The sequence below is a fragment of the Carcharhinus amblyrhynchos genome, chromosome 7 (assembly GCF_965287045.1).
Source record: "Carcharhinus amblyrhynchos chromosome 7, sCarAmb.v2.hapA, whole genome shotgun sequence".
Classification (NCBI taxonomy): domain Eukaryota; kingdom Metazoa; phylum Chordata; class Chondrichthyes; order Carcharhiniformes; family Carcharhinidae; genus Carcharhinus; species Carcharhinus amblyrhynchos.
Window position 1 is genome coordinate 62,642,625 of NC_137330.1, and position 22,804 is coordinate 62,665,428.

Below are 22,804 nucleotides of genomic sequence, written 5' to 3' on the forward strand. Positions count from 1 at the left end.
TACTTATTGGAAATCCAGGAAATGGGCAGATTAAAACCCAGTCTAACATCTGGATAATTACACAACTGAAACTCCCTCCTCACCCCCTTGACCCCAAACTAACCTCTGACCATCTCCTACTACCGTCGACCATCTGATTACCCCAGATCACCCAACACCCACCCGACTACAAACCTCCCCTCCAATCAGATCTGACCAGCCTGACCATACAACACCGCCTGACCTAACCACACTACCCACTGACAACCTAACTTGACCTACCAGTCACCAGACTACCACCATATCTTCCCCAGCCACCCACCTGATGACCCAACAACCACCCGACCACCAGACTCCTCCCCTGACTACTCATCTGTCCACTGACCACCGCAATGGCTAAACCTTGAGCACTATGCTACTCCTGACAACTCAAGCATCCTCTGACCAGACCAGACTAGCCTCCTGATCTGACCCAATCACACTCCCAACCACCCCTCAGATGCAATCAGCACATCACCCACCCTACTCACCTCACTCAATACCCAATTATTCACTTATCCACGCCATCCAACAACCTCATACTTGTTTATCCACCACACCCACCCTACCCAACTCCCAATTACCCATCTGCCTCACCCAGCTACACACCCTACCACCCAATCCATTCACTCATTCATCCATTCACCCATTCACTAACATTTAAACTTACCGTATGGCAGCTGGTGCCATAATAAGAGGGTTGTGCTGTCTCTCCACTCCCGCCACAATTCTGCTCATCCAAGTTCTGAGGGATGCTGTGCTCCATATTTTTGGAAAAGTTGAGCTGGGTAGGTCTTGGAAGAAATGCGGTGCAGCATCGAGTCGGGAGTTCTTGAATGGAGCAGCAATCCAGCAATGTTTGCTGCTCTTCAGATGGTCCAGGTCATTGTATACTGTATCATCTATTATTTAACATGCAGTAAAAGTGATATGTATGTGGGTTTTGTACAAATAAGTTATTTTCTAGATATCCCAATTGTTCAGAATTTGTTTCCAACTTCTCTTCAATTACCAATTTGTCTTATCCCTGAATTAGATATTTTAGTTGGTGTGATACTAATTTTCTAACATGAAATTTCCAATATTTTTGTAGCTTATTACTCACATAGAGGAGGAGGGCTTGAACACTGAAGGAATTCTACGGATACCTGGACTTGCATTTAGAGTTAAGGTATTTTGAGAAAAACTTATATTAATTGGAAGGAGACTAGCCGCAAATGTACAAACTATAAAAAAAGTAAATCATTTACTATTGTGAAGAATTTTTGATCAAGGAGACTTTTTAAATAACAATTCTTCAATTTACACCTTAAAGTCTCAACATGTAGCCAGCAATGTTCTGTGCGCAAAACAAAAGTCTAAATACCACTTGAGACGATTTTCTCAGTGAGAACAGGCAAGCAGTTGAAATTGCTGTGAAGTATTTTAACTCGCAGTTCATTTGTGAGGAGAGGCATGTGTGGGGGGACTCATGGCAAAGGTATCATGTTAAAATTCGAGCCAGAACATTCAGATGTGAAACACAAAGGGTAGTGAAAATCTGAAACAAACCTCCTCAAAAAGCTGTCAGTGCCGGATAAACTGAAACTTCCAACACCAAAATTGATAGATACTTGTTAGGCTGGTGACACAGATTTCTGCTGTGACAACCTGACTGCAGTGAAGAGAGAAAAAAAGGTGCAAGTCTAGGATAAGAGAGGATTGCAGTGTGGTGTGTGCTGTGTGCTTATATGTTGACAATAGTGATGAGTTGTTGAGAGTGATGAGGAAGAGAGTGATAGGAGTCTTGAGAATTTTTTTTATTCTTTCATGGGATGTGGGTATCATTCATTAAGCCACATTTATTGCCTATCCCTAATTGCTGTTGAGAAGGTGGTGGTGAGCTGCTTTCCTGAACCACTGCAGTCTGTGTGGTATAGGAACACCTGCAGTGCTGCCATCAACCCAAGCTTGGATTTTAAAGTTAAGTTCATTTACTAGTCACAGATAAGGCTTACATTGACATTGCAATGAAGTTATTGTGGAATTCCCGTAATCATCATACTCTGGCCTGTTCAGATCAATCCACCTAACCAGCACATCTTTCAGACTGTGGGAGGAAACCAGAGCACCTGGAGGGAACCCACATTGACATGGGGAGAACATGCAAACTCCACACTGACATGACCCAAGCCGGGAATCGAACCCAGACCCCTGGTGTTGTGAGACAGCAGTACTAACCACTGTGCCACCCTATTATCCAAGTCTTGCTGCATATGAACATGGACTGCTTCATATCTGAGGAGTCATGAATGATGTTAAACTTTGTGCAATCATCAGTGAACGTCACCACTTCTGACCTTATGCCTGAAGGAAGGTCATTGATGAAGCAGGCTGTAGATGATTGGACCTAGAATACTACCCTGAGGAACTCCTGCAACTGAGATAATTGACAATTCAGAGTGAGCCATGTGAGGGCAATACAGTAAATCAGTCAGTAATACAACAGATCTCCTAACTTGTAAAAACAAACAGATTATCCATATGAAGACAAATCTACAGGGAAGTAAACAACACTACCCATGTTCAGAGATATGCAGGACCTTGCTCTCAAATGTAACCTAATGTTGTTTGTTGATGTTGTTGAGGATGACACCCTAATTTCTTCTCCCCCATGTGTATTAAGAGTCTACGTGAAGAGCTAGAAGCAAAGTTCTACGAAGGAACTTTTAACTGGGAAGATGTGCGTCAGCATGATGCAGCAAGTATACTAAAGCTCTTTGTAAGAGAATTGCCACATCCACTCGTCACTCTTGAGTACCTTGATGCCTTTCTAGCTGTACAAAGTAAGTTATTAACCTCCTGTTTTACTAGCTTTCAAATTAAAATGGAAACGTAGGGCCTGACTTTTTACCATAGAAGTGAGTATTTAGAAGTCAGGGAATCTCCCAGCTCGATGCACCTGCCTCAGCACAAATGGCCCGATTTTCATTCAAGGTGAGGGCTGGAGTCAACCCTCCCACTCCCTAACATATAGCAAAGACTGCCACAGGGGCTACCGAATGGCGAAGTGGTCTGTTTATTAGGTTCACCTCAGTCCTCTGGGATTTCGTCCCATATATTTTATTAAATATTAGCCACATTAACCCTCAACCCTCACAGCCCCTCACCTCCCAACCCACCGCTTCCCTCCCCAGCCCCATTTATGCCAATTCATGTCAACACACGCACCCCCACCTACCCTGCCATGAACCCTCACATTCTCCATGCCAACTCACGCCACCCACAATCCCCATGGCCTCTTATAGCATTTATACCAACTTAGAGCCAGCTCGTAACCCCCACATCCTCCACCCTTACACTCTCCATGGCAACTCGCCCAAGTCTCCACCAAAGGCAAACCTCAGGACTTATGCTGACATGAAATAATATGTTCCAAATATTTATTACAGACTTCACTATATTTAAAAAAACTTTCATTCATGAAAACCCATTCAAAACATTTAAATCCCCTCAAGTTTTTAATCTCGCATTAAAAAAAATTGGAATTCATAGATAATCCTTTTGGAACTATCATTAAGACTATGAACTTGCAGCCCTCCTCTTAGGCAGTTCCTCAGGGTCAAGGATAACTAGCTCCCACACTAAAAATGAGTTCTCAGGTGACTGAGGAGTCCACTGTGTGACGTACGGTCTCTGTCACAGGTGGGGAAGATGGTAGTTGGAGGACTGGGTGAGTGGGATGCCCGGGTTGTCACGTGCTCCCTTCACTGTCAACTGCTTGCCCTCAGTGATAAAAAATCGTGATCAGAAAGATAGTGTACGAGGCTGAAACCTGATTCACGCCGTTTGATGCCAAATACCATTCTTCCAGCCCTGTTTTGCCAGTAGGATCGGTTTCGTACATAAAAAAGGGTGCTCATCCAATTTAAATACTAAGATTATGGTTAACATCCCACAAATGAATTCTCTGTCCACCAGCTATCCCCTCCCTCCAATCTTAAGGCCATGAGGCCTCCCTTCTTAAGTCACGCCAACCCTCTCTAAATTTGTACTGGGCCATTAGTCTGAACTTAAACTGGGTTATTCCTCTGAAGTCGCATTGTGCCATTTCTCTGTAGTTATGCCTGGCTGTCAACCCTGTACACAAAGCTCATCAGTTGCAGATGGGGATGGGAGGAAAGGTCGGAGGCAGGAAGGACGGACAGGGAGGGGAGAAAAGGGGAGCTTGGAGGAAGAAGGGAGAAAGGAGGATAGGAGGAGCAAATAAAGAGGGGGGAAAAGGAAGGAGGGAAGTAGTGTTGGGAAAGTAAGGGGGTTTTGGGAAGGGGATATTAGGTGCGACTGGAGGGAGGGGAAAGGGAGGTAGAGAGAGGGAGGTTGATTGGGGAAGTGTGATCCTAAACACTACATACATTATCAGCTGGGACTTGTGAAGATTTTGGCTGTGTACAGTCACATGTTGTGAAGACAGCAGACTGTCAAACTGATGATAATGATGTCAGTTAATTACTATCATTGGACATCACAAGTATTGTTATGTGTGAAAAGGAAAGCTAATTCTTCAGTCCTGAAAGAAAGTTAAATAGAATGATGGTCAGATGATTACTTGTGAGTGCAAATGATATCAAATGATGACAACATGACCGCAATTGGGAGCAGTTAAAGTTAAATGAAAACTGTTTAAAGCAGCGGATGTCAAATGATATGAACTATTTTGGGTAGGAATTCACTGCAGGTTGTGACCATTCCTGGAGGAAGATTTGTGCCGGCTTGTCTTATGCACTAGGTTTAAATAGACCAATCAACTTGCAAATTGTGTTTGTGTACTTCACCACTCCTCTATCCATCCCTCGGCACCCCCTACAAGCAGAAATGGGATTTGTAAGAAATAGAGGGTGGGGTTTCTGGATCTGGGTCCTTGAGTCTGTGCAGCAATAAGATTGTTTACTGCACAGAGGTTGTTCACAATTTTAATGTGAAATAGCCTAAATCTAGAAAGATCCTAATATCTATCAATGTATTAGTAAATGTTTGTGGTCCGTAAGCACATATATTTGTAGTAATGTGTGCAAATGCTACATGAGCTAAAAAAGGTGGGCAACATGGTGCCACACTAGTTAGCATTGCTGCCTCATAGCGCCAGGGACTCGGGTTCAATTCTGGCCTTGGGCAACTGACTGTGTGTGAGGTTTGCATGTTCCCTCTGTGCCTGGCTTCCTCCCACAGTCCAAAGGTGGATTGACCATGCTAAATTGCCCCTTAATGTCAGGAGGATTAGCAGGATCAATACGTGGGGTTACAGGGAAAGGGCTTGGGTGGAATGTTGTTGGCGCAGGCTCAATGGGCTGAATGACCTCTTTCTGCACTGTAGAGATTCTATGTTTCTATAAATTTCTGACAGATTTTAATGAGTAGAAAATACCCATTAAAGTAAGATTTACTGCAGGAGTCTTGCAACTTGCATTTTCAATAAACCTAGTCCTCTATTCTCGCTTTGGAATGGAACAACAGTTGCAGGGATATTGGTGCAAAAGCATTGGGCCTGATTGTCTATTTATTTAAATAGACTGGAAATAATGACCAACAACCGGGCAATTTCCCAACTTACAAAATCAACAAGCATTTCTCCTCACCAGACAAAGGAGAATCAACTAATTAGTGCATTCTCGACATGAAGATGCGTCCGCTGTAAATATATATATCTTGTTTATGACTGATAATTAAATTTGAGAAGAAAACACAAAATTGCTCTATTGTCCTGCACTTGCTTGTGCTTGACTTTAATTTCCGACTTGTTTATTTCTGTCTTCACTAATTGGCCATTTTAACAGTCAGGCCCCAATTTTGACTCCAGTCAGATTTCGATTTTGGGTGGTTGAGTACAACCTTGAGCTGAAAATTCTCCCACTGCTCCCCATGAAATAATTCCTGGGCTATTTTAACTCCAAGGCCTCATTCTGATGACTCCAGGATTCTTCAGTGAATGTTGCAGTTGTCAAGTGGCAGCTTATTCTTTGAATGTAAACTTGTAAATACTACTTACTGTGTTGCAGAAGATTACCTTGACTTCATACTTAGCATAATAAGCCCCACCCTAGTCTTGCCCGCTCTTCTCAAGGCTTCCTATCAGACCCCTACTGGAAATGGCCCAATATTTATGCTGTTAAGATGAGTGGAGAGGTTACAGGCAGCAACAGCTCTCAGGTAAAATGCTACTGAAGGCCAAGGCCGAAATTTGGGCTGGACTTGGGCCTCTTGGTCGAATGATGAATTTCTGCCAGGTGTTTTTTTTTGCCTCTTTCACTTGTGTGGAGTTCACTGTAGTTTGGTTTGGGAATTCTTAGGTAGGATCCTTTTTAATAACCTGATGCAAATATTTGATTGACAGATCTATCAAGTAGAAAACTTAAGCTACAGGCTCTTAACTTGCTGGTGCTTCTCCTCCCAGACCACAATAGAGATACACTGAAGGTATGATTATCTGATGTATTAAACATACATGAACTTCTTTTTTCCTCAAAATGAAAATGTTTACTTTGTGGAATTTCGACACAGGTTTTTTTGTTCAAAGGGAAATAATTTTGGCAAATCATTATTCCCATTGCACGATTAAGGAATTTCTGGGTCTAGCTCTTGTAAACAATAGGCTGGTTTCTCTTTGACCCAAATTTGCTGATTTTAGGACTTATATTTATATCCTGTTTCCAGGACATATTTATATTTATATCTTGTATCCAGGTTTATATCCTCTGATTCACTGAGATGTCTATCTGAAACACCCGATGAAATGAACATCTTAAGATGTTCTGAATGATGCACATTTTCTGTGAAAAGTTAAATATTAGTAAGATTTACTAGGTTGCCAATAGAGTACCAGGTGATAGAATGGGTTTGCACACTGCCTTTTACCTTTAGGATTTCAATTTGAATCCTGCCCAGGGATGAAAGTTTTCTTTTTCTGCTGAAATCATTAAGAGTGAGTTTGTGTAGTAGTTTGAACCACGTCACTTAGGAATTGCAGTCTGAGAGCACCAAATTGCCCACAACCTGCTCAAAGTGTCTATACGATTCAAAGGGGGGAAATAAAATAAGGAAATGCTTGAAATGTTTTAGCAAGACTGACCTCATTTCTGGAGAAAAAAAAAACAGGGTTTAGATCAATGACCTTTCATTAAAATGACTCCAATGAAATATAATTGACCTGAAACACTGGGCTGGATTTTTCATGCCTTAACCAGCTTACTTGAGGAGGGAACTCAGAAAATGGAAGACTGTCTTCCTCCCTGTCCCAATCTGACATTTTACAGGTGGCTGTTGTGGCATCGCATAGCATGGCAACCCTGTGGCCAATTCAAGTCCTTAAGTGACTAATTAGTGGCCACTTAAGTGCCAAATCCTTCCCCCACCAATATTTTACCTAAGCCAGAGGGAGGTACATGCAAAGTGGGTAGCTTTTATTGAAGAGCTAATATTGGGCAAAGGTGGGACCTCTTTTGGTGGATGCCTGTATCCATTAGAGGTACCCCTCAAAGCTTTACTCACCCTGCTCCCTCCCCACCCCTCCCCAACCTTCTTCCATCCCTAGTCTTTCAATCCCTATTCCACACACTTCTCACCCCTTTCCTGACCACAATCCACCAATACATCAGACTTGACTTCAGTCTGTCCTCCATAATTCAGGGACTGGCTGTAGTCACAGCATGAGCACTATTTGAACCTGACAATGTTGGGACTACAGAGCTGCCAGCTAATTGCATTGTCAACTAAGGTGAAACTTTCTCTTCAGATCGGGCAGACATCTTGCCCTCAGCCAATTAATGCTCTGCTGAGTCTAAAAGAGCACAAAGGCTTTTCCATTGTTGGGCTTCCGACTGACATGGTGTGGAGAACACCTTGTGAAATCCAATTTCTCTCTCTGCAGATGCTGCCAGACTTTGAGTATTTCCAGAATTTGCTAGAAATTCTGAATTTTTATTTCCGATTTCTAGCAGCTACAGTATTTTGTTGAAGGGGGTGAAATGGTTTTTGGGTCACAGTACAAATTTGGCAATAATGAATCGCCAACAATTTTGCACTCAGCTGATTTCCTTCTCTATTGACTGTAGTGGACAAAGAAAATTGAACAGGGTGTAAAGAGGGTAACCAATTCACTCTCTCCAGTTTTCCAATGATATCTGTAACCAGTTAGTTTCAGCTCCAAGGAGTCCATAGGAAATAGAAAATCCTCAAGTGTTCTCTAGTTAGGCTACAGTTTGAGATTTGGTCAATGAAGCTGTGTTTTTAACTTAGTAGTGTTTAGTTTAGGAGGTGATGGCCTAGTGGTATTATCGCTGGACTATTAATTCAAAAACTCAGCTAATATTCTGGGATCTAGGTTCAGATCCTGCCACAGCTGATGGTTAAATTTGAATCCAATAAAAATGTCTGGAATTAAGAATCTACTGATGACCATGAAACCATTGTCGTTTCTCAGAAAAACCCATCTAATTCACTAATGTCTTTTAGGAAAGGAAATCTGCCATCCTTACCTGGTGAGGCCTACATGTGACTCCAGAGCCACAACAATGTGGTTGACACTTACCTGCCCTCTGAAATGGCCTAGCAAGCCACTCAATTTTAGGACAAATAAGGATGAGCAATAAATGTTGGCCAGCCAGCCGCGCCTATGTCCCACAAATGATTTTAAAAAATGTTTTAGTTATTAGTGAACTTACTGAGAAAATCCCCTAGTCACCACACTCCGACACCTGTTCGGGTACACGGAGAGAACTTAGCAAGGCAAGTTGGTTTGTCTGCACTGTGTATCTTGGTTCTGAATGAAGCTTGGCATCAGCTGTGTTTGAAAAGCATGATTATAAAGTTAGTAGCCCCAAATTTTAAAAAGCTGTTAAGTATTTGCAATGCATATTGTAAAAGAAATACTGGCTACAAAATAAATATGAAACAAAAAACTGATTCTATGGTTATAGAGTTGAAACAGAATAGCATCAAAATCTTTTGTTTATTGGCTAGTAAAGTTGAGCTGTTGCTCCATGCCAGTGCTGCATAGAAAGTTGCCCCAACTGCCACAGGACTCACCCCCAGAGGACAGCAGGACATCCTATATGGTAGGAACCAATGGCAAAGCTCATTGCTGCTGGCATTACCCGGAAGTGGAGCTGCTGGCGTTGGACTTTGGTAAACACAGTAAGAAGTCTCACAACACCAGGCTAAAGTCCAACAGGTTTACGTGATACACTGCAGGAAAGGATGTCCCGAGGATGGTACACTGGGGAGACCGTGCAGACACTAGGAACAATGGATGAATGAACACCACTCAACAATCACCAGGCAAGAGTACTCGCTTCCTGTTGGGGAACACTTCAACAATCACGGGCGTTCGGCCTCTGATCTTCGGGTAAGCGTTCTCCAAGGTGGCCTTCACGACACATGACCATGCAGAGTCACTGAGCAGAGACTGATAGCCAAGTTCCGCACACATGAGGACAGCTTCAACCGGGATTTTGGGTTCAGGTCACACAATCTGTAACCCCCATGACTTGCCTGGGCTTGCAAAATTTCTAACTGTCCTGTCTGGAGACAATACACATCTCTTTAACCTGGGCTTGGCCCTCTCTCCACTCACATTATCTGTACCTTTAAGACTTGATTACTTGTAAAGACTCGGATTCCAACTATTATTTCATAAATTAAGTTTATGTCTTTATACGCCCTGTTTGTGAATAGAACTCCCACTCACTCGACGAAGGGACAGTGCTCTGCAAGCTAGTGGCTTTTGCTACCAAATAAACCTGTTGGACTTTAACCTGGTGTTGTGAGACTTCTTACTGTGATTTCCCAGAGGACCTAGGAACAGCTGATAAAGGAAAAGGGACACCTTAAAGAAACTGCCAAATCTACTGTTCTGAGTTTTAAATTTCATTAGTGTCACAAATAAGATTACATTAACACTGCAATGAAGTTATTACAAAAATCCCCTAGTTGCCACACTCCGGCACCTGTTTGGCTACTCTGAGGGAGAATTTAGCATGGCCAATGTACCAAACCTGCACATCTTTCAGATTGTGGAAGGAAACCAGAGCATCCGGAAGAACCCCTTGCAGACACAGGGAGAAAGTGCGGACTCCGCACAGACAGTGACCCAAGCCAGGAATCAAATTCAGGTCTCTGGCACTGTGAGGCAGCAATGCTAACGATTGTGCCACAGTACGACCCACATTGCAACTATCAGGCATATAGTTTAAGAAGCACACATGAACAACATAATGGGATTAATGTCAGCAACTTGTTATTTGCTCAAAATGAAAGACAGAAGGTGCATTTACATAGCACCTTCCATGATCTCAGTATATCCCAAAATACTTTACAGCTAATTAAGTATTTTTCAAGTATAGTCATTGTTGTATTATAGGAAATGCAGCAGCCAATCTACAAGCTCCGACAAGCCGACCATAAATCTCTGTGCTTCAAAATAATGATACCTTTTACATCCACTTATGATGGCAAATGTGGCTTTGATTTAATGTCTCATTCAAAAGACAGCACCTCTGATGACACAGCAGTCCCTCAGATCTGCATCAGTGTTGACCTAGGTTTTTGAGCTCAAGTCTCTGGGGTGGGACTCAACCCCAGAATCCACTGACTCTGAAGCTGAAGAAAATCATCAGTTCAAAGCCTGTTAAAAATATATAACACCATATTTACACTGAAGAGATTTGGATTTTGTGACTAAATCAGATTTATCATTCACCAGGCTGGCAGCAAATTTGTTAATAATTAAGGAAAATATTTGATATACTGAACAAATTTTTGTTTCCAAGAAAAGAAAGAAAAGAATTTATCCAGAACAAAGTCCGGGTCTTTGATTTCTTTCAAAATGACACCTTTCTGTTTTTAAGGTTAGGAATACCCTGCAGCCTTGATCATGTACTTAATATCCTTTTCCAGTCATTGCTCGAATTTCTTCAGAGATTAATAGACAACAAGGAGAGCAACAAAATGACACTAAACAACGTTTCCGTCATCATGGCACCCAACCTGTTTATGTTTAAAGGATATTGCACAAAGACACAGTTAGAAATGGCTGCTGGGACAAGCAACATAATGCGCTACTTGATCAAATACCAAGAGTTGCTTTGGACGGTAAGAACAATCTCAAGTTTGCAAAGCATGTCTTTTGAAACTAAACTTCAAGGGGTAATGTTATGACTTTGGTGTCCTGGCAGGGAGCCCCACCTCAAAAGTACATATTGAGGTCTCTGGTACACCTTGCATTGGTATATCTATACAGAAATTTGTGCACAACACATGGTAGGATGAAGTTAAAATGATTTATCTTAAGCTTGTATAATCTTGCATGAACCAGTAGTTCATCGGCCAAAAAAACTGAGCTCTAAATTTTTGCTCTTGAATCAGGGCACAGAGTCAGGACAATTCCTGGCTCCACAAAACCGACCCACCAGAAGGTTCCCTGGAACTTCCAGTTTAATTGATCTGCTGGGGCAGGGTGAGGAGGGGGTGCAAGGTATATTGGGAATCATGGTAGGCAAGCCTAGACACAATGCAGAGGCAGCACAGGCCCTATCTGTGCCAACCCATGCCACTTTATGCCTCTCCCCCCATGGCCCTTTCTAGGCTCTATGGCAACTTAGTGGCAACTCAGACCAACCCATGCCCCCACACTACACCCTTTGCTCTTGCAGCCTCCGTACCTACTCACACAGCATCCACAGTGGGCAAATTGCAGGACCAATGTTGAGATTGCATATTGGAGATCGTACACACTGCTGCATCAGCGGTGGAGGAAGTGAATGTTTGTGGATAGTTTGCCAATCTTGCACCAAGTCTTGCAATATGGAAGATTAAGCATATACAGCAGCAGAAAATATACTGCACAAAATGCTAATAAGAACATAAGAACATAAGAAATAGGAGCAGGAGTAGGCCAACTAGCCCTTCAAGCCTGCCCCGCCATTCAATAAGATCATGGCTGATCTGTCGTGGCTCAGTTCCACATTTCCACCCTCTCCCCATAATCCTTAATCCCCTCTCTTATCAAAAACCCATCAACCCGCGTCTTAAAAATATTTAGCGAGGTAGCCTCCACCACTTCAACGGGCAGAGAATTCCAGAGATTCACCACCCTTTGAGTGAAGAAGTTCCTCCTCAACTCCGTTCTAAACCGCCCCCACTTTATCTTCAGGCTGTGCCCCCTAGTCCTGCTACCCCTCTGAGCAGGAAGAGTCTCTCCACCTCTATCCCATCCATCCCATTCATCATCTTATACGTCTCAATGAGATCTCCCCTCATTCTTCTAAACTCTAACGAGTACAAGCCTAATTTATTCAGCCTCTCCTCATAGCTCAACCCCCTCAACTCCGGCATCAGCCTAGTAAACCTCCTCTGCACTCCCTCCAAGGCCAAAATATCCTTGCGCAAGTAAGGCGCCCAAAACTGCACACAGTACTCCAGCTGCGGCCTCACCAATGCCCTATACAGCCGCAGCAAGACCTCCCTACTTTTATATTCAATCCCCCTTGCGATGAAGGCCAGCATCCCATTCGCCTTCCTGACCACCTGCTGCACCTGCAAGCTGGGTTTTTGCGACTCATGCACAAGGACCCCGAGGTCCCTCTGCACCGTCGCCTGCTGCAGTTTTTCTCCACGTAAGTAATAATCCTTCTTACCATTATTCCTACCAAAGTGGACCACCTCACACTTGCCAACATTAAATTCCATTTGCCATTTCCTGGCCCATTCGCCCAGCCTATCTAGATCCTTCTGTAGACTCTCCCCACCCTCCGCACAATTTGCCTTTCCACCAATTTTGGTGTCATCAGCAAATTTCGACACCCTACACTCGGTTCCCTCCTCCAGATCATCTATATAAATGGTAAATAGCTGAAGCCCCAGCACCGACCCTTGGGGCACTCCACTAGTCACCATCCGCCAATCCGAATAGCACCCGTTGACCCCCACTCTCTGCCTCCTATTTGACAACCAATCCTCTATCCACGCTAACACCCTACCCCCAACTCCATGCCCCCTGACCTTCTGCAATAACCTCTTGTGAGGTACCTTGTCAAACGCCTTCTGAAAATCAAGAAAGACCACATCCACCGGCTCTCCTCTATCCACCGCCGTAGACACATCCTCATGAAATATTGGAATCCCAAATGATAACTTTCTGACTGGATAAGTATATGAAGGAGATACGAATAGAAAGATATCTTGATGAGGTTAGATGAAAAGGAGTAGGATGAGGTTCATGAATAGCATAAGGACAAACATGGACCTGTTGGATCAAATCGCCTGTTTCTGCATTGCAAATATTTTGAAACCGACAAATCTGATCCTGTCACATCAATACATTTTGTTGGGCTACCAAAGTAAGGAAACAATCTCTTAAGTTAATGAGCTAAATGTTGACACCTGTCAAAGGAAGTCTGTAAATAAACATTTTTCTTCCAACATGTTTCAGATTCCAAAGTTTATTATGAATCAAGTGCGACAACAAAACATTGGAAACCATAAAAAGCTGTCCAAGGAAAAGGCTGTGAAAAAGCTTCTGAAAATGATGGCATATGATAAAGATAAACATGACCGGAACCAATCTGACAAGAGTCTACCCAATGTGAGTAAGCTACACCAATATTTAGATTTATTTTAAAATAGCTTAAAGATTTATGTAATTGTTTTATGGCACCCTTACATGAATGACAAATGTGCCAAAAGACATATGTTAGGCCAGGGGCAATTTCTAAAATATTACAGTATTAAATTACATTAATTGGGCTAAAATTACTTAATAGGGCCAAAGAAATCTAGTGGGAGGAGCCACAGGAGGCCATGTTAAAAATAGCGTAAGATATTTTGAAGTTTACTTTTGTCTTCCTTCTGGGACCATAAGCCAGCTGAATTCTGTTCCTTCCCAAACAGTGAGCGAGCTGCCTCACTATGTGGAGTAAAGACTATGCCCCAGCTGACAAGCTGCCTGCAAATGAGACATGGGCCTCAATATGGTTCAGGCCTCACTGCAGTAACAATGCTGGTTAATGCATATATTTTCTCTGCAGCCTTTAGGTACAATAGGGATAGTTTTCAGTTATATTTTGGATAAAGATGACTTCCTATGGCCATTTATACTGAGTTTATCATAAGTGATATCTCTGAAACAAAACAATACATGCAATTATCTTCTGTTGGTATGTTTCTACAGTCAGTCACTCTTCAGGGCGTAATACGAGTTCAGGCACCATCTCTTTCCAAAGTTTCCATGGCGATTCAACTAACAGAAGAGCTCAAAGCTGGTGATATACTGGCACGTTTCCGGCAATGTCTTAGTCAGAACAGGTAAGCCAAAACCTCAGATAGACATTCTTTGAAATTATCTCTATCGCTTACTCATGATATTACCTTAACATCAAAACTAGCCAATTGCTAGCAAGTTAGTTTGTGATGCAGAGCAATGTCAATAGCATAGGTTCAATTCCCATACTGGCTGAGATTATTCATGAAGGCCCCACCTTGAGGTGTGACTATTAGATTAAATCGACTCCAGTCAGCTCTCCCTCGCAAAGGCTATGGTCCAATGAGACTCTGATAACTTTACCTTTTACCTATAGTTTAGATCGTATTTTCTTGCATTTTATTATTAATTCTATGCCAAAAAATTTTTAATTTCATTTTGAAAAAATAGCACTCATGTAATAAACATTTTACTTTGTTCACAAAAACAGGATTACTGAATCTCCGCATAAAGAGGAAGTTTGCTTATATGAAATCGGAGGAAACATTGGTAAGAGTTCAATTGTTTCTAGCATGAGGAATCCATAAATAAACCGTAGGAAGAAATTTGCTCCAGTTTTCATTAAGCCAGTTTTAACTTCAAGTCCTGATAGCAATGAGTTAGATTCATGATGTAGCTTCCTGTACATTGTCTCAATCTCCATCAAAAGTGCATTATCTCCCGACCAACATGGCAACTCCATTCCTCACACCAGCTGTCTCTGAAGTAAACACCAATTATTGTTGAAAATTATAAATATGCTCTGAGTACAGGTTCAATAGGTTGAATAACTTTCCTTGTTTCGCTGTGTTTTAATATTCTGCATTGTAATCACTGAGAGATTTGTGATGGGGCTGATGGTATTTATATCCCTCACTGCTATCTATAACATGCTTGTTTTGAGCTGGACTCAGACAAATGCCCAAGAGGTAACAGTAGAATGAGTGGCCTAATCTAATTCTTTGTGTACCATGTGAACATTGAACATACATATAAACATATGAATTAGAAGCAGTAGTGGATCTTTAGCCCCTCAAGCTTGTTCATGGCTGTTCCCACGTGACTTCTACTCCACATTTTGTCCATCTCTGATAATGTTTTACTCCCTTGTTAATCCCTTCATCCAAATCATTGTAAATAACTGAGGGTCCAACACTGATCCCTGTGGCATTGCACTTGTCACATCTTGCCAGCCTGAAAATGACCCATCTGCTTTCTATTAGCTAAGCAATCCTCCAGACATGCTAATATATTACCCTGTACAGCTTGAGTTCTTATTTTGTATAGTAACCTTTGATGTAGCACCTTGTCAAATGCCTTCTAGAAAGCTAAGTACAACACATCCACAGGTTCCCCTTTATTCACATTGCTTATTACTTCCCCAAAGAACTCCTACAGATTAGTCAGACATGATTTCCTTTTCACAAAACCATGTTGACTCTGATTGCATTGAGATTTCTAAGTGCCCTGCTATAGCCTTCTTAATAATAGAGTCCAGCAATTTTCCTGTGACCAACATTAGGTTAAGAAGCCTGCTGTGTGTTTCCCTCTTTTCTTAAATAGAACAGTCACATTCAGTATTTTACAATCTTGTGGGACCTTTCTAGATTGTAGGGAATTTTTGAAAATTAAAACCAATGCATTTACTATCTCAGCAACTGCTTCTTTTAAGGCTCCAGGATGAAGTTCATCAGGACTTGGGGTCTTGCCAACTTTAAATTCTAATAATATTCTTAGTTCCCTTTCCCTGATGATTTTAATTGTTTTAAGTTCTTTCCTTCCTTCCACCTCCTGATTCCCACTAATACCTGGGATGTTATTTATATCCTTCACACTGAACATCAATTCAAAAAGCTGTTCAATTTACTCAGCATTTCCTATTTTCCATTATTAATTTGGCATTCTAAGTCTCTAGAGGACCAATGCTCACTTTGCTTGCTTTTTTCCTTTTTAAATACCTGTAGAAACTTCTACTATCTGTTTTTCATATTTCTAGCCATCTTACTCTCATACTCTAATTTCTGCCTCCTTATTAATTTTTTGATATTTTTGCTGCTCTTTATATTCTGTCTAATCTGCTAATAAGCCACTAATGTTTGCGGAATTGTACTTTTTTTTGAGTTGATACTAAAATTCAGTGTCATTAGTTAGCCACAGATGGTGCATCTTTCCTTAGAGTCTTTTCTCACTGAAATATATCTTTTCTGACTATTCTGAGATATCTCCTGAAATTTCTGCCACTGCATCTCTCCTGATCTATCCTTTAACCTAATTTCCTAATTCAGTTTAGACAGCTAATTGCTTTTATTGAAGTTTAAAACACTTGTCTCTTCTTTCCTTCAAATTGAATGTTCAATCATATTATGATCATTGCTACCTTATGGCACCTTCACAATGAGGTCAGTGATTAATCATTTCTCCCATATTGAGTTATGCATTTAATTGTCTAAACTCATTTACACTGCACCAATTTGCTTGTGGCTCAGGTAGTAATCCAGAGATTGTTACCTTTGAGGTTGTGTTTTTTAAATTGAGCCCCTGGCTGCTCATACTTCAGAAAGAAATCCCACAACACCAGTTTAAAGTCCAAACAGGTTTATTTGTAGCAAAAGCCGCAAGCTTTCGGGACAGCTTGTGCCTTCGTCAGGTGGCTGGGTGTTCTGATCGTAAAAATGGCACAAAGACACAAACTCAATTTACATGAATAATGATTGGAATGTGAGTCTTTACAGAATATCAATTCTTAAAGGTACAGACAATGTGACTGGAAAGAGCTTTAAGCACAGGTTAAAGAGATGTGTATTGTTTCCAGACAGGAAAGTTAGTGAGATTTGGCAAGTCCAGGCAAGTTGTGGGGGGTTACAGATAGTGTGACATGAGCCCAAGTTCCTGGTTGAGGTTGTTCTCATGTGTGTGGAACTTGGCTATCAGTCTCTGCTCAGCGACTCTGCGCTGTTGTGTGTTGTGAAGGCCACCTTGGAGAATGCTTACCCGAAGATCAGAGACCGAATGCCCCTGACCACTGAAGTGTTCACCAACAGGATGAGAACACTCTTGCCTGGTGATTGTCAAGCGGTGTTCATTCTCATACTCCATCAGCAGAATGTCTTTTCTGGTTTTACTATGTCATTGATACCTTTGTGGACCACAACCATTCGATCCTTCCATGTCCACTGCGGGCTCCTCTCCAGCCAAGATCAAACGCCCTGAATGCAGGCACCAGGCAGGAAACACAACTATCTGGACTCAAGCTCTTGGCTGCGCAGAACTGTGTCTATCCTTTAACTATTCTGTCCCCAGTTAGCACTGCATTACTATTGACCCTTCCTGCTTGCATGGCTTCCTATACCAGAGTGCCATAGTCAGTTTGCTGATCCAGCCTGTAGCCACCATTTTTATTTCTACAAGCTGCAAGAACCTTGAACCTGTTGAGCAATTGGAAAGGCTAAGGCTCCTCCACTGCTACATTTTGAGTTCCCATACTTGCCTCACTCACGGTCACACCCTCCAGTCTCTGACCAAATCAGAAAATCCTATCCTTCTGCTCAAGTGCACAATGGGGGAAGGAGTAAGGATTAGTGCACACTGCCCCAGGTCCTGTTTTCACCCATTCTTCTAGGTGGTGATTACTTTTATTTTTATTCATGAGGAGTTATTTTCAGTAACTGATTATCATGGTACTCATTGTGCAGTTCATTGGTGCACTGAAGAAACACTTAGCTACACTAAACTCTACTAGTTGAAGAAGCAGCCTTGAAAAGAAATCTAGATACAAGAATTGCCAGTGGTGTTTTCATAGTTTCTAAACAAATCTTATTGGTATTATGCAAGACATGGATGCAATCTCTGTCATGGAGGGAAAAGGAACAAAGTCAATTTAATTTTTCCACTACAATCAGTTGATGTAAATAGTTGGGCTACAGCAATACTGACATACTTATCACATGAACTGGAGACTGCTCGGGCATAATCTGCCACTGAGACAAATATTGTAGAGATAAAGAAAACATGTGGAAAATTGCAGTGCCAGTGCTTATCTGAACAGAATTCTCTTCCGGGAACAATGAGATTGTTGGGAAAACACTACAACTACTGATTTTCTGATACTGGAAGTAGATCAGAAGCATTTGTGCCTTTAAAATGTGATTAAGGTAAAATGTAAGCAATATCAGTTTCAGTTCAGCTTTTCAATAAAAATGTTTTGCTTTTAGGAGAACGCTGCCTCGATGACGACACGTATATGAAAGACCTATACCAACTTAATCCGAATGCAGAGTGGGTTATAAAGCCTCGGTGTCAATAAAGTTGTTTTATTAATAGATGGGCAGCGTGATTAGGAAATACTGGATACAACTGGTTCTGTACAGCAAAGGAAATGACACCAATCGGACATGCTCATTATGCCAGTACTGGAATTTTATTATAGACAGTAGACCAAAAGAACAACAATGTTGCTTATGATCAAAACTTAAGTTGAAACCAGGACAGATAATGAAAGATCAATTCCATGCATCATCATTTTAAAATATCAGATTTATTGAATTTTAAGGATCTGAAATTGGAAGAATGCATGTTATAGTGTGAGTAGACCATAAAAAATCATTCATAGCAACAAAAACAAAGCTTGTTGGAAGACAAACTATTTAATATTAGTACTCCCTCTAAGCTGCATTGCTGCACAATGGTCAATCAAGTACTGCAGATTTGCTGATTGAAACTGCTCACATCTGCTGTTTAAATGAAGTTTACTACCATTCTAGTCCACTAGTAAAGAACTGATGGAAATTAACAGATGAGAGCTAAGCCTGACACAATCAATCAGATAGAATTAACAGCTAAAGTTTACTCGTGTCAGGTCTCGGAGCCTGAAGCTATCTCTCAGCACTTGTTCCCATGGCTCGCTCTCCATCTCTCTCCTGCTCACTGACCCTTCTGCTCGTCTCCCGCTGGTCACTTCTCTTCCCAACTGTCCTGCTCACTGCTTCCTTCCTGGACCCTCCTGCTCACTGCGACCAGGGATGGTGGGCGGGAAGCAGCAAGTGGGAGGGGGGAAGCACTGAGCAAGAAATAAGTTGAAAGAGTTAAGCTATCAAGAGTTAGTAGAATAAATATTGAAACAGTAAATACTACCGATCTAGTAATTCTACTGTGGCTGGTTTTGCAAAATTATTACAGGAAAATTGATCCCAAAGCCATTCAAACATTAAAAACATGCGGATATTTCTCGGGCGTGGGGGTGGGGTTGTGAAAAGTTTTCAATTCCGAAACCAGAGCTCCAAATAATAATGCAAAGGTTCTGTGAGATCATCTTATAGGATATTTTAAACTGCGTATTCCAAACACTACCTCTTCTCATTTCATTTCTGTAAGTTTTGTGAGAGACTACTTATGTTAAAAATGGTGAACCAGTTTATTACTTCACAATTCATTAAAAAATTGATCAATAAAACTGTAGGTGGAATAAATATTACTCACTACTTCCCCAAAAACTACCTCAACAGTCATTCTTCTTCTTGGCATTCCATTCTGTTTCCACCACAATGATATCTTCCATATTTTCTGAGATGTAGTTTTCCCCCTTCAATATTCACATAATTCACGGGGACAATGCTGGGATTCTCTGACCTCGTCCATGACTGGGATTCTCCAGTCCCGCTACTGTGGCAGTTGCACCAATTTCTCTGTTCTTGCTGGGAGCGGTGATGGGGTGTAAGACAACGGAGAATTCCGGCCATTGCATCTCTCTGACAGAAGCTGACATGTTCCCTCCAAATTCACAGGGAAACTTTAACTCTGCCTGATAACGTTTTTTGATGTGAAGAAGTTATTGAGTTCTTTTCCTTATCGTTCATAGCAGTTTTTACATAAAGAACACACCCAATAAGTTTTAGAAGTAGAAGTTGCCTTTGGCACATTTTCTATCTAGCTGTTTCTATTTTGAGCTCGTCAAATTAAAAGAAAAGATACTTGTCCTGAGCCATTCAACTCTTCCATTAAATGAACAAAATACAAGCTGCAATATAATAGCTAACAAATGTCTCTTATATATGGTAGTGTAGTGGATATGGTACTTTCTTCAATTCATTCAAAAGGATGTGGGTGCTGCTGGCTGGGCCAGCATTTATTGCCCATTTCTCATTGTCCTTGAGGGGACATTTTAAGAGTCAACCACATTTACTGTGGTCTGATAGGCCAGACCAGGTAAGATTTTCTTCCCTAAAGGACATTAGTGAATCAGATGGATTTTTACAACAATCGACAATGGTTTTGTGATCATCATTAGACTTTTAATTCCAGATCTTTATTAATTTCAAATTTCACCCTCTGCCATAGTGGAATTTGAACTTACGTCCCCAAAGCATTACTCTGGATCTCTGGATTACTAGTCCAGTGACAATACCACTACACCACTACCTCCCCTGAACATAAGACTTAGATGACATGGTTGAAATGCCATAACAGTAAATTTAAAACTAAACTTAGTAAATCAGGTGGTTTGTGGTCTAGCATATTGCTGATCTAGTGGCTGTGGGTGATTCTTCCTTCTTCAACCATACCTATGGTAACTTGTTGAAAATATATATAGGTCTTTTGTTTGTACTGGTGGTGCACATCTGTACTGTACCTAAATGTTGGCACATAATTCAAAATTCATTATGCACATGGATAGACAAATTAGAGGGAACATTGCTTCATAGTAAAACTGTCAGTCGATCATGTAGCACATCACCAGAAAACAAATTAACATCACGTTCTAAGAACAAGCTTGAAAATACTTTACAAGTTGTATCACAGACAAATTCAGAGCAATTAGGTAAAACAAATTCTCTCATATAGAGGAACCCAGCAGGTCTGGTAGCATCTGTAGAGCGAGAAACAGTTCATTTTTTGAATCCATATGATTTTTCTTCAGATATTTTGAAATGCTTCGGATTTTGGATTAGGCCCATTATCATGCATGTTCCATAAGATGGAGGTTAAAGGCACTTGCTGAACTGGGCTTTAGACTGCAGCACCATAATTCCACAAAGTGATGGATATGCAAGACTTAACTTTATGCACAAGTAGAGCATAGCTCTTAACCTGAACTTGTTGGGTTGAATGGCTTGCTTCTGCCCTTGATTTTAGTAAGCCAGCAGGCAGCTAGTATGGCTTTGTACTTTTAGCACTTTTTCATTCTTCAGCATTAACACACATAAATAACCAGGTTAATGCATTAAAATAGCGACAAAATTTTACATCAAGATGCCGTGTTCGTATTGCAAACAATAATATCGCAACTTATTTCTATGCAACCTAAAGCTTAAACATTTTAATTAAAAGTTGCAGCAAAATTAAATGAGATAGAAGTTTCAGAATAATAGAAAAGGGAGGCAGATTAAATAAAAATGAAGTAACTCAACTGATTTGTCAAAATGGTCTCCCTGTGCTGCAATACCAATGCCATGTAGAATTTAGTAAATATTCTACAATATTTGTTCCAAAAAACAGCATGCTTTAAAGAGTTTCCATCAAACTGATTCAATGGTACTGCTTTTACGAGGGTTTATGTGATTTTTAAAAACAAACAAATTATCAAATTGTTTTAGATTTTTCTTTTGTTGAATGTATTCAAAATAAAATGTTTGTTTTATATACAAATATCTATACTGTTTTAATAAATTTTCAGTTTTTAAACTGTACAGTTACATTTTCTAGTTCTGTAAATAAAGATATATATGATCTATTTGTTGCAATGATATTGCAGTTGTCATTTAATTTTTTTTTAGTAAGGAAGGCTTGTATGTGGAAAATATTTCTATAGGGTATAATGTAATTATCACTGACTCAAACAAACCTACAGTATTTTGTCTCATAGCATTGTTCCCTTTCAGTTTCAACAACCCAAAAGACAATAATAATGCATCATCCGAATAAATGCACTGCACATATTAGAATAAAGTATTGTATAATACAATAACGATATATCCAACTGAGTATTTAGTCACCGGATATTAATATTAATTTTTTTTGTGTTGATGGTTGGGCCAGCATTTATTGCCCAGTATCAACTACCCTCCATTTAAGAGGACATTTGAGAGTCAACCACATTACTGTGGCTCTGGAATCACACATAGGCCAGACAAGGTAAGGATGGCAGATTTCCTTTTCTAAAGAACACTAGTGAGCCAGATGGGTTTTTAGAACAATCATTTCATGGTCATCATTAGACCTTTAATTCCACCATCTGCCATGGTGGAAACATGGGTCCCCAGACCTTGCATTAGGTCTCTGGATTACTAGTCCAGTTTTGTGGGCAGTACAGTGATGCAGTGGTTAGCACTGCCACCTCACAGTGTCAGGGACCTGGGTTCAATTCCAACTTTGGGTGATTGTGTATGAAGTTTACACGTTCTCTCCGTGTCTGTATGGCTTTCCTCTGGATGCTTCAGTTTCCTCCCACAATCCAGAGGTGTGCGGGTTAGGTTGATAGGCCATGCTAAATTGCTCCTTAGAGTCAGGGGGATTAGTAGGGTT

At 41.0% G+C, this 22,804-nt stretch overlaps 1 protein-coding gene across 3 annotated transcripts in view; it reads left to right on the forward strand.

Moving 5' to 3' along the window:
- arhgap18 (Rho GTPase activating protein 18) overlaps positions 1–21,951 on the forward strand; it is a 111,559-nt gene extending 89,608 nt beyond the window's left edge. For all 3 annotated transcript variants that reach the window (XM_080192469.1, XM_080192468.1, XM_080192470.1), the window contains exons 8-15: positions 1,112–1,189; positions 2,684–2,843; positions 6,389–6,471; positions 10,948–11,142; positions 13,481–13,633; positions 14,219–14,352; positions 14,739–14,797; positions 18,499–21,951. In XM_080192469.1, coding sequence (XP_080048595.1) covers positions 1,112–1,189; positions 2,684–2,843; positions 6,389–6,471; positions 10,948–11,142; positions 13,481–13,633; positions 14,219–14,352; positions 14,739–14,797; positions 18,499–18,590 — 954 coding nt within the window. In that variant the 3' untranslated portion in view covers positions 18,591–21,951. The remainder of the gene's footprint in view (positions 1–1,111; positions 1,190–2,683; positions 2,844–6,388; positions 6,472–10,947; positions 11,143–13,480; positions 13,634–14,218; positions 14,353–14,738; positions 14,798–18,498) is intronic.
- The last annotated feature ends 853 nt before the right edge of the window (positions 21,952–22,804 follow it).